This window comes from Suricata suricatta, chromosome 4, assembly GCF_006229205.1.
Source record: "Suricata suricatta isolate VVHF042 chromosome 4, meerkat_22Aug2017_6uvM2_HiC, whole genome shotgun sequence".
NCBI classification, from domain to species: Eukaryota; Metazoa; Chordata; class Mammalia; order Carnivora; family Herpestidae; genus Suricata; species Suricata suricatta.
In genome coordinates, this window is record NC_043703.1 from 92,405,480 (window position 1) to 92,417,912 (window position 12,433).

Sequence of the window (12,433 nt, forward strand, 5' to 3'; positions counted from 1 at the left end):
ATTTCATTTCATTTTAAAAAGCAAAATTAAAACACAAAATTAGAAGACATGGTGGGAATGCTAAAGAGATCCTTTTCCCAACCCTTCAGAGAGAAATTAATACTAACCATTAAGATGGTTGTTCCTTATCTGCTTCTTTATACTTTTCTACACACTTCACATTAGTCATTTATTTGGGTTCACTCATCTTAAAAACAGTGCCAGGGGTGCCTGGTTGGCTCAGTCGGTTAAGCATCTGACTTCAGCTCAGATCATGATCTCACGGTTCATGAGTTCCAGCCCCATGTCAGGTTCTGTGCTGACAGCTCAGAGCCTAGAGCTGGCTTTGATTCTGTGCTCCGCACCCCCTCTCTGCCCCTCCCTCTTGCACTGTCTCACTCTCAAAAATAAATAAATACTTTTAAAATTTTTTAATTTTTTTAAAATAAAATTTAAATATATATATCCTCTTTCTATATAAAATACATTAAAAATTTTTTAATTTTTTAAAAAATAAATAATTTGTGTGTGTGTGTATATATATCCTCTCCTCAACCCAAGCGAGCTCCTTCAAAGTGCTTCCACTGCCCAAGGCACATCCACTCCTCAACCTGAGCCATCAGGCTTCTCTGCCCACACACCGTGCTGAAAGTGGTAACCCAAAGAGCCACAATGATCCCCTAATTACCAAATAACATCTCTCCGTCATTATCTTGCCACACCTCACTGCTGCATTTACTTACGTAACTGTTGATCATTACCTCCTTCTAAGAGTCTCTTCCCTAGTCTTCTAAGATGTCATCATCTCCTGATTCTCCTCTTACTTCTCTGACCATTCTTTCTATGTCTCCTTCTTCAGCTCACCCTTCCTCCACACTTGCTTCAAAAGTTAGTATTCCTCAATGGTCTATCCTGACCTGCTTACCCACAAACTCTCCCTGAGGGAAATCTTCCATTCTCATGGTTGTAAATACCAACCACATGCTGAAGACACCCACAGCTAGGTCTTCAGCTCGGCACTCTCCCTTAGACTTCCCAATTCCATAACCTACTTTCCTTTGCCCTCCACTCAACTGGGAATGCCTTGTAGACAAGGACTATGGATTACCTATCTTAGCAAACACACAAAAAAGCATTCGATAGATATTTATTGAATAAAGAATAAACACCTTGTTGAGTAAATAATGGTGGATGGTGATTTTAGCTTTTTATTTCCAGATCTTTTATAACTATAAAAAGTTCCATATAATTATATACTTAGATAGGTATTAAAAGATTAAAAGAGTTTCTTACCACATGTTCTAGTTCTTCAAAAGTTTTACAGTTCAGCAAAGCTTTTAACAAGCACTCAGACATCTTCCCCTCCTTCTTAATTTTTTGGATTGTACTATGAACCTTCTTTGCAACAGCCCTGAAAATAAGAACTTTCATTATATATAAGACTTATATGTCAAAACTTCCTTTGTGAAGCTACCTCAAACTGACAGTAAAGTTGTAGGGGAGATAAAAACATTTTACTCCTCTGAACCGTTTGAGAATAAATTACCTTCACCCAAATACTTCAGTGTATGTTTTCTATAAACAAGAATCTCCTCCTATATAACTACATAGCCATCCAAAGCAGGTAACGGGTGTTAATATATGACAATATTCTAAGCCTCAGACCTCATGGAAGTATCACCAATCATTTCCATAACGTCCACGATAGTTAATTCAGTTAAGAGCAGACTGCGTGTAACTGCCATGTGTCTATGGTCACCTCCTAGCAGAAACAGCACTGCAGTCTCCCCTTGATTTTTAAAGCCTTGAAGCTTTAGAATGTTACAGGCCAGTTATTTGTGTAAAATGTCCTACAGTTTGAGTTTCTCTGATGTTTCTTCAGTTTGATTCAGACGGTATATCTCTGGCCAGGAATATTACAGAAGGTAATGCCATGTTCTTATCACTGCATCCTGTTAGATAGCAAATAATTTTCACTTGTACTATTATTAATCACTTTAGATCACTTGATAGTGTCTGTGGGTTTCTCCACAATGCAGGCACTCTATTTCTTTGTAATTACGTATTTTGTGGAGAGGTGCTCTGAAACGATTTAATTATCCCATTCCTTATTAAACTTTCCATTTATTCACGAATTTATTTATATCACCATGGACTCATGGTTTTTTATAATCCATTACTAACACCTAGTTTGACGCTCAAATTGTTCTAAATTTGACCAGAAGGAACCCCTTCAAGCTAGTTTCTGTGTTCTTTTGACATGTCTCCATCATTCTTTGAGCACTCCCTTATTCCAGGCTTTTACTTTCCCTGCCCCAGCCCTGGAATCAAACGAATAGTACACAGAAACCAAGTTATGGGTGCTGGATGTGCTCATTGCTACTGGGTATCACCACTCAGGCTCAGCATGCCTAACACCCATCCATAATTGGTTTCTAAATACCAGTCTCCAATGGAGAGAGCCAGGATTCCACCAAGAAGAGCTGATTCCAGGAATCAAAGCACAGATAGGGGCAAAGGCACAGTCGTTCCACCACTTAGTGATGATTTTGTACTGTGAATACTACAATCTTATCATTACATTTAATGCCTCTCAACCTATTTTGTTACCTGTCACTACTTATAGCACCTGCCTAATTGAAACTGCTAAAATAACAAAAAACTTAGATGATAATATAAATTATTAGAAATGATTGATGGAAAAAGTTAAATCTACTTATGAAAAAAGAAAAAAAAAGAAGATTGTAAATTAAAGAGAAAGTACATGCAGTTCTTAGAGTACAAATGTATGAATCTTTTACATTCCTGGTAGCCTAAGACTGTTTTTAGGGGCTGAAGCCCACCAGGGTCATTTTGACAAAAGACCAATGAACTACTGGTCTGCATAGAAAGAAGAAGAAAGGCATCTTTAGAGAAAATTCAGGAAGTTTTTCACTATCCATAATCAACCTCTTTGATTCACATTTTTAACAGAGACCATCAATAAAAAATATGTTTTACTTTGCAATCTAGGATACATATTATATACACATATGCAATTTCATATATAAAATTATATGAACATAATATAAAATATATGTAATAGTTATATAAACATTTGATAAGCAGTTTAATCAAACACTATTTACCTTTACTACATAAACTGCAGTCTTACATTTTCTAGTCTCTATTTCATTTTTGTTAAACTGGTAATAACCTACTATATTAGTTTCACGACTCCTTTACAGGTAGCAATTAACAGATTGGAAAGTCAATGCTTTAGTTGTAGAAAATGCTAAGCTTAAGAAAAAATAAAGACCATAGCTAATTGCCAAATCTCTATATAAGATAAAAAGATCTTCCAGGCCCGAGTCAATGCTCCCATGTACTCAGAGAACTATTCCTCTACTAATATTCAATGTATTTCACTACTAACAGATACCCAGAGAATCTCTTATACAGAAGTTATTTTATATGTTTTATTTCATATAAACATTTATTTCATATTTTATATGTTTATATAATACAACCAAATATTATTAGAATACCTTTAATCTTAAAAGAAAACTATTCTTTTTGCTGGTGACACTTTTCCCAATTTCAGATCCCCAAATCCTCAGATTTTCCTCATTACTTGCCTTCAACTAAACAGAAAGCTCACTTCAGAATCTGTATACTGCTACTGGCCTTATGCATGTGGTCTATAGATGGTTTTGTTTGGCCCAGAAATTTTTTACATAAAAACTCAGATTAAGGGTTCTTTAAAAAAATAGGGCAAGCTGGCACACTGGGTAGACAAGCCTGCATGTCATCTGCTAGAGTAGAGGCTGCCCCTCTTAGAAGTTAGGATCTCCAATCTGTATCCCATGATGCCTGATTATATCAGCCTGATCCTCAAGACTTGAATCTGAGACCACCACCCGATTAACGATTAACTCGTCATTTATAGCTCTGAGTTGGCTAATTGGTTTGCCTCTCAATGAAATGTCACTCTTCACCTATTAGCATTTTAATCCTCCTGGCACTAAAAGAACTTTAGAAATGCTAGTGAGTTGCAAGTTCCCCCCAAATCACAGTAAGGTTATTAGGCTTGTTGTAAAAATAACCTTTAGCACTTTTAGAATGGCTTGAGAGTAAGATCATATCCGATTTTAATCAAATCCTTGTCATAAAGTGCAAGAACACACACACTGACGTCACAGTGCCTGGCATGTAGGAGACACGCAATAAATGCAGAAGTGGGGAAGAGTGTTTTAATAAACTCTACTAAAAATTATAGTTAATCTTATAGTCTTTGTATGCTTATTTCTGAGTTACTACAGTGAGACCAGAGGAATAATTTTTCAAAGGGTGTTTTTCATTCTATAACCACCCAAAATTATCAACCATTAATATCAAATTATCACACCCTTTAAGAGAATAGAAAAGGGAAATATACTATTTTCCACCAAACTCTATACCACCAAAAAAGCTCTCCATTTAGGGACTTTATAGTGTTAAGAGGGCAGTTTTACATAAGCTGTCGATGCTTCAGACTAAAATGTGTTTTTCTAAGTTTCCCTCCTTTGCCTTTATGCACAATCCTTTCTGAGAGAATATGAGGTCCAGCTCTCAGGTGTGCACTTTGAACGTACAGCCCCTTTCTGCCCATGTGCACCCACACTCTGCACAAACTCCCCAGCAGAGGGAGCACACACCTGAACAAGGAAACCGGTCTCGGTCTGAAGGGGACTACATTCAGACTACAGTAATTCAAGAGAATGAAACAGGGGAGCTGTTGAGAGGCGCTGCCATTCCCTTCCTCACTGGCTCCTGTACTCCCTCCACTCACAGCACACCCACCCTCTCCAGGTCTCTTACCGGAGCTCCTCCAGGGTTTGTCGAACTTCCCTCAAGGAATCAGCATCAAGGTTATTAATGAGTTCTTTCCGGTACCGTATAATGAAGGGGATTGTGTTATCATCATTAAAGAGACGAATAATGTTGGCACAAACCCAAAGTTCAATATTAGTTCTCTCAGATAAAACCTGCAAATTAAGGATACTTAGTGATTTAAAATTCTGAAATTAAACAACTATATTGTAATGCAGGGTTTAAATAGAACATGAAATAATGTCCTCTGGTCACTTAGAAACTACTTACTGTGGGTTAAAAAAAAATACACGTTATATGCTAACAATGATAAAATAGTCATTTTACTAATTCATTAAAATTCAATCAAAGCCACTCTGTAACCATTCAAGTTCTACAGACTCCATAAGACCCACTTTTCACCTCTCAGATTAGGAGTGAAGATCAAGGATTTGGTAACTCACTGTGTTGGCATGAGTGATGGTAAAAGGTACTTTCAGTCACTGCTCATGAGAAAGTGCAATGGTATAACCTCTAGAGAAAGAACAATTTGGTCACATCTATCAAAATTTATAATGCAGAAACTCTTTGACCCAGCATTTCCATTCCTGTGAATTTATCCTGATACAGTCAGACCCCTGGAAAATTATATATTATTTATAATGATATTTTGGGGGACACCTGGATGGCTCAGTCAAGTAAGCATCAGACTTCAACTCAGGTCATGATCTCGCGGTTTCAGTTCGAGCCCCATGTCGGGCTCTGTGCTGACAGCCTGGAGCTGCTTAAAATTCTGTGTCTCCCTCTCTCTCCACCTTTCCTCCTCACTCTCTCTCTCAAAAATAAATAAACATTAAAAAATAAAAATAATATAATGATATTTTTGAAAAACCTTTCCCAGATAAGTCAGCAAAAACCTAAATCTACAATGGGGAACTGAAAACTAAATCATGATGTGATAGAATAGAATGTAACTAATCTTATATGAACTGATAAGGAATGACTCACAAGACCTGGGAGCATAGCTTACTTTCAGAAAAGGTAATTGGTTGACTGAGTGAGGTGGAAAAACTCTTCTATCTTTTGTATCATGCACATACACAACATATGCGAAATAATTCTTTTTAAAAAAACAAACCTATAGGTTTCAGCAGAATGTACATGTAATCAGAAAAGTTTAGAAAAGTCAGTTTTAAAAAGAGAAAGAGGGAAATGCAAATTTCAGTAACTGTTCTCAAACCGAAGCAGATTTTTCAAAGTACAACACTAAAGGCATAAGTTCTAGTATTATTTCAATCTTGATGCCCAAGATCAGCCAAAAATGGAAAGGAAAAAAAAGCTCATACAAACATTTAAAAATTATCATAATCAACTCATTAACAAAATCAAGTTAATACACAAAATAGAATGAATTTCAAAACTACAGATGAGATAAAAGGTGAAAGTCCAGAGACTACGCAGGACACTCTCACTCTACTGGGCATCTTAAATTCTGAGGCCTACATCTTTTTTCTTTTTTTTTAATGTTTATTTATTTTTAAGAGAGACAGAAGATGACAGACATACAGAGCATGAGCAGGGCAGGGGCAGAGAGAGAGACACACACACAGAATCTGAAGCAGGTTCCAGGCTCTGAGATGTCAACACAGAGCCTGATGTGGGGCTCGAACTCATCAACTATGAGATCATGACCTGAGTCGAAGTCAGATGTTTAACAGACTCAGCCACCCAGGCACCCCTTAAGCCCTACATCTTCTCAACACTTGGACGTATTAATACCAGCTTTCTGGGGAGAGAGAACGCCAACAGCACATCTCCAGCCTCGCTCTCTTCCACATAAGCTCAACTCATTCAGCCAACCAGCTGACACCCTCTCTTGAAAACACAATGGGCATCTCACATTTTGCATTTACAAAGTGATCTTCCTCTCAAACTTCTTCCTTCTCCAGATTTCCCCTTGGTACATCCAAACAGCAGTTTAAGTCAGAAAACTAAGAGTCTAACCCTTTTGTCTACTTCAACTCTTAAATGTACTCTATCACAAGAATTGACTCTAACTGCCAAATATTTTAGCTCATTACTCTTCTTCATTTCTTCTTCCCCATACTCATCTAGTTCAAACTAAGACTACCCAATAGCCTTTAACTATTCTTCTTGCTTACACTCCCAACCCCATCTAGTCTGGTCTCCATGAACTAGCAGGATATCTTTTTAAAATGTACACTGGATCATGTCACTTGACTGGTCTAAACCTTTCAAAGATTTTCCATTGCATTTAGAACCCAAATTCCTTACCACGACCCAAAGACCTTCAGCCTCCCGCCCACCTCCTCTTAACCAATCTCCACCTGCTTAGAAGCCATCCCCAAAGGCTTTCTCTCAGTTCTAGAACAAGCCCAGCTGCTTCCCTCTTTAAAGGCTTTCCTAAGGTTGCTCCCTCATTCAGAAATGCTCCTCTTACCTTCCCTGATCCCTCCCAAATCACTCATCAGCACATTCTCCAGCCAACATCATCTTCTAGCCCAGAAAGCCTCAGGCATATTATGGCTATCTCCTCCAAAAACACCTTCTCCTCATGCAGTAGCTTGAGAGCACTTGACCTTACCCCCACTTCCACAGCATTTTGTTCAGTATCCAGCTGTTTTATCATTGATAGCCAGAGTGTGGCCAGAAAGATTAGTCCAGTCAGAATGAAGCTCAAGATCTGGGTTCAATTTTGGACTCAGGGACAATTTCTTCTTCTGGAGAAACACAGTTTAGACATGTTAGACCCCTGAAGCTGAGGATGGCAGTGCTGAGAGAATCATGGAAAGACTGTTTCAGCTCAATGAGCAAATTTCCTATTACACAGGTTAATAAACCTCCTTTATTGCTTGAGCTAGTTTGACATGGTTTTTTCTTACTGCAACCAAAGCATTCTAACCAATGGCCTCAGTATCACCGTGTGTTCTCTATCATGACCATCTCATTTGTCACCAAGGAAGCAAACTGAACTTCTAAAATGTCTGTTCTTTCCCCCTTACGTTCCTTTTCTGTTAATATCATCTTTTATCTGTACCACAGAACAGTTTTGTTTTCTATGACTTCCACCCAGCTTCTCTGCATTACTGCTGATTGTATTTCTATGCATTTTAAAATATTTATTTATTTTGAGAGAGAGAGAGAGAGAGCACGAGCGAGCACCTCTGAGTGCACACATGCAGGGCAAGGGCAGAGAGAGAGAGAGGGAGAGAGAATCCCAAGCAGGCTCTGCACTGTTAGCACGGAGCCCACAAACTGTGAGATCGTGATCTGAGTTGAAATCAAGAGTGGGACACTTAATCAACTGAGCCATCCAGGAGCCCCTGATTAGATTTCTAAAACACAGATGTAATAAATTCTGTATTTTTTCTCGTTTTTTTTCTTTTGAACACAAGTTCCAATGAGTCTTATCTACCTACTGGTAAAAGTCCAGCCACCACGGCAGAGTTTTAAAATCCCCTCTCAAGTGTGGTTCCAAAATATCACTGTTCTGAAGGAGTAAAAAATCTAGAAGGGAAAGCAAATGTTAATGCAAATAAGTACAAATAGAACAAGTGTGCCAGCGATAGAGTGTTTTCAGAGAAGAGAAAGATCTTCCTGGGGTAATCAAGGAAGGCTTCCTACAGGGGTAGTATTTCAGCTGGCCCTTTCTTGAAAGACAGGCCAGAGTCTAAAAGACAGATTTGAGAAATGAAAATGACCAAAAATGTTTATCATTTTGGAACCCTGTGATTGTTAGAGCAACCCATGAGTTCCCACTACCCTAAACTACCTCAGCTCCGGTTAACTGAAAGGGACTCCAACTCAGCCGACATTCCACATCTGGGTGGTGCTAGGTCCTAACAAATCCAGAAGCATCCTATGTGTGAAGGGTGTGTATGGGGCTGCTCATGTAGATCTGCTCCTTGAAATTTAAGACAAGAGAACTCCCTCCGTAAGCAATGGGCCTCGAAATCATCCAATTTCTTCCAGCTTAATTTTGTCAAACGTTTATTTTAATTCATGTTACATGCCAATAACCATACCAAGCCAGTGAAAATCAAACTTAAAAAACCAAGTCCCTCTTCCCAAGGATCTTATAAGCTAGAAAGAAGACAGATGGACAAGTAGTTAAAATACAGTGTGATCTGTACTCTGACAGAAGCACATATAGATGGTTTTAAGAGCAAACGGAAGGAAGAAACATCTAACTCTAGAGCGATGGAAAAGCACCAAAGAGCATGAAAGTATCTCCAGGCAGCCAACAGGGCCAAGAATTCCAGGAAGAGAGAACAGCATATCAAAACCCACTGATAAGAAACCACTGCACGTTGTAAAATTGTTCACGGGCGCCTGAGTGGCTCAGTCAGGTGAACACCTGACTGCAGCTCAGATCATGATCTCGTGGTTCATGAGTTTGAGTCCCATGTGTTGACAACTCAGAGCCTGGAGCCTGCTTCGGATTCTGTGTCTCTGTCTCTCTCTGCCCCTCCTCTGCCCGTGCTCTCTCTCTCTCAAAAATAAATAAAGATTAAAAATAATTTTTTTTAATTGTTGTAGGTTCAGCAATGCTAAAATGTACAAGGGGTATTGAGATGAGGTGACAAATGGAAAGTTGGAGGGAGCTAAAGGATGAATTTCATGTGGAGTTTGAACACTATTCTATACCCAATAGTAACCCACTCAATGATGATCTGCTCATTACTTAATTTTGGTTGTTGAGTCAACCCCTTGAAAGCCCCTGTGACATTTTATGAGTGAAAGAGATCTGTAGACTAGACCAAGTAGCTCACAGTGTGTGGTTCCCAAACCAACACCATAAGCATCAGCTGGGGACTTGTCAGAAATGCAAATTCTGGAACCCTACCCAGATCCACTGAAATAGACACTCTAGAGGGGGGCCCAGAAGTCTGTGTTTTGGAAGAACAAGGCAAACAAGAAAGACATAACTGAAAGAGTTCAAAGCAGAGCTCAAACCCTAGTGATGGGTGGGGGTAAGGCAGAGAACTACTATAGTTTTTACTTTTAAACTAGTCACATTTATTAATATTTAGTAATATTTATAGTTAACTGGTGGATAGGAATGAGAGTAAAAAGGAAGGCAGTGTCAAGATGTTTTCAACCCTAACAATTAAATAAGAGAAGCACCTTTTGTGACTGTCATTTGAAGCTAACACTAGAATAGGGCTTATTATGTTCTAAACACTTTCACTTATTCAGCATGAACTCAAATGATAGGAGAAAGGTATTAGTACTCCCATTTTAGAGACAGAAAAACTGGGGCCCCAAAAAGTTAAATTTCCTAAAGTTCCATAAGCTATATTACCTTTTCAAAAATGTGATGTGTGCAAAGCAAGATGATTTTTTCAGGCAAATATATAAATTAATCAAACATCCTCACTTCTCTTCCTGAATCCTACTAGAGAGGACACACGGTGCCTGCTTACCGCCCTCAGGTGTCTGAAACTTCCAATGAAACAGCCTTCTCCCAGAGATTTACACCTCCAAATATATAATAATCACCTGGGCAGCATCTACATTGTAAAAGAACATCTAAATTAAATTCGACCCTAATGAGGAGACTTGAGAGAGAGAATTTTCTACTCAAAAATCATTCCCAAATCAGCAGCTGCACACCTCCTTTCTGAAAAGCTTTTGATTCCTGCTTCTCTCTTTACCCTTGTCTATTTATTTTTATTTTATCACTTATTTATCACACACAGAAGCTTCCTTAAAGACTGCAAAAGGAAAAACTATGCTGTTATAACCACCAGTGGTTATAGGAAAGGGGACACGAGACTGGAAAACCATATAAAGGATTGTAGGGTGCTGGTAAGGTTCTGTTTCTTGATCTGGAAGCTTGTTACATGGTCACATTTTCAAATATTCATGAGCTACACACTTAAGTACAATTTTCTATACACTTCATACATACTTCAAAAAGGTTTTTTTAATTTTTAATGTTTACTTCTGAGAGAGAGAGAGAGAGAGAGAGAATGAGCAGGGAAGGGCCAGAGAGAGAGGGAGACACAGAGAGAGAGTGTGAGCAGGGGAGGGGCAGAGAGAGAGGGAGACACAGAATCCGAACCAGACTCCAGGCTCCGAGCTGTGGACACAGAGCCCGACATGGGGCTCGAACCCACAAGCAGCATAATCATGACCTGAGCCGAAGTGGGGCACTCAGCCGACCGAGCCACCCAGGCGCCCCTCAGTTTGTTTTTCAAGCCCGTCACAAATACCAGTTAAATTATAGAAACAAAAAGAGCTAACCCAACTGTTGTACTTAATCTCTCCTAGAACAAATAGGTAACGTAATGGGTGGTGTGTGTTTATTTGCCAAACGACAGTGAGAAAGCCAATTCAGAGATACCCACCTCCTTCTTGTCCCACTTCTTTCCCCAATTTTGTTATCCCATCATCCCTTCAAGAAAAATGGCTAATAAAGAGGCTTTTTCTCCCTAATTTAGCAAACTTTACTAACGTATTATATGTGGCTGTTCCACTCCCCTACTCCCAGCCCCCTCAAAATAAAGAGACTATGTAATAGCAATCACCATTTTGAAGCATTTAATTTTTCTCAAAAATTGGTTGTAGCTAATTGCCTCTTCAAACCCTTATATAAAGGTCATGATAGGTACATTATATTTACACAATGAATAATGTTCTTTAACAAAAACTAGTTTCTGACACACACATTTACATTTGGGGGAAAGGGCAGAAGAATAGGTTGCTTCTGCTCAAGGGATCCAGAGATCACCAAAGCCTGATTAAGAAATGGACACAGAGTATGTTTCTAATGAAGTCTATAAATAAATTAAGTACTTAAGGAATGGCAATGCAGTTTTCCCTCCCTAAACAAGACGGTGATGTTCCTGAAAAATCAGTGGACTTTTCAGAGTTGAGAAACATACCATGAAGGGAAAAAACAGAAGGTCATGGTGTTGTGGTGGGCAGGGGCCATGGGGAATGGCACACAAAATGAAGGAAACAGAAAAGACATTTCCCACAGATTCAATTAGCAATGATTAATAATCTCTATATAATTAACTTCCATTGACCATTCCTTACTAAGTATGTTTCAGGATTTCCACATCGACCTTGGCCCTTGTGTTGTGTGGCAGATAACAGGCGTATCACAGCCATTTCAATGAGTCTGGTCCTCACCCAAAGATTCAAGGCCTTCCTGATCACCAGACGCAGCACCGGGGACTCTCACTCTTCTCCCCTAACACCTGCCACTGTTGTCAACCATGTGTGGAAGCAGGAATGCAGTGCCAAGATAAAATTATTCTCTGCTGCTCATGGGGGAATAAGAAAGAACTGAAAAAGAAATCCACATATATCACAAGCATTGTCTGAAAAAGTAACTCAAGGTTGGACAAGGATGACTGCATCTGGTTAAACAAAAAAACCCAAATGCAAATCACACCTCAAGTTCCCCAGGCAACTCTTAAACCCATCTAGAAAATGCTGAGCTTACTCGTTGTCAGGGTGCTCAGGGAAGGTGGCCGCTGCAGCAACCACTTCTCCTAACTCACAAGCAAGGAGTGCCAGATTCTAAGGACACGCTTGTCGGAGCTATCCGAAATCATTCCCACCAAGGCGGGAGGGGGAGGAATGCTTG

The 12,433-nt window shown here is 39.1% G+C and overlaps 1 protein-coding gene across 2 annotated transcripts in view; it reads right to left on the reverse strand.

Moving 5' to 3' along the window:
- Window positions 1-12,433, reverse strand: part of SRBD1 (S1 RNA binding domain 1) — a 193,160-nt gene that overhangs the window by 163,344 nt on the left and 17,383 nt on the right. For both annotated transcript variants that reach the window (XM_029937289.1, XM_029937288.1), the window contains exons 5-6: window positions 4,819-4,985; window positions 1,273-1,390 (exon numbers count right to left, since the gene is read on the reverse strand). In XM_029937289.1, coding sequence (XP_029793149.1) covers window positions 1,273-1,390; window positions 4,819-4,985 — 285 coding nt within the window. The remainder of the gene's footprint in view (window positions 1-1,272; window positions 1,391-4,818; window positions 4,986-12,433) is intronic.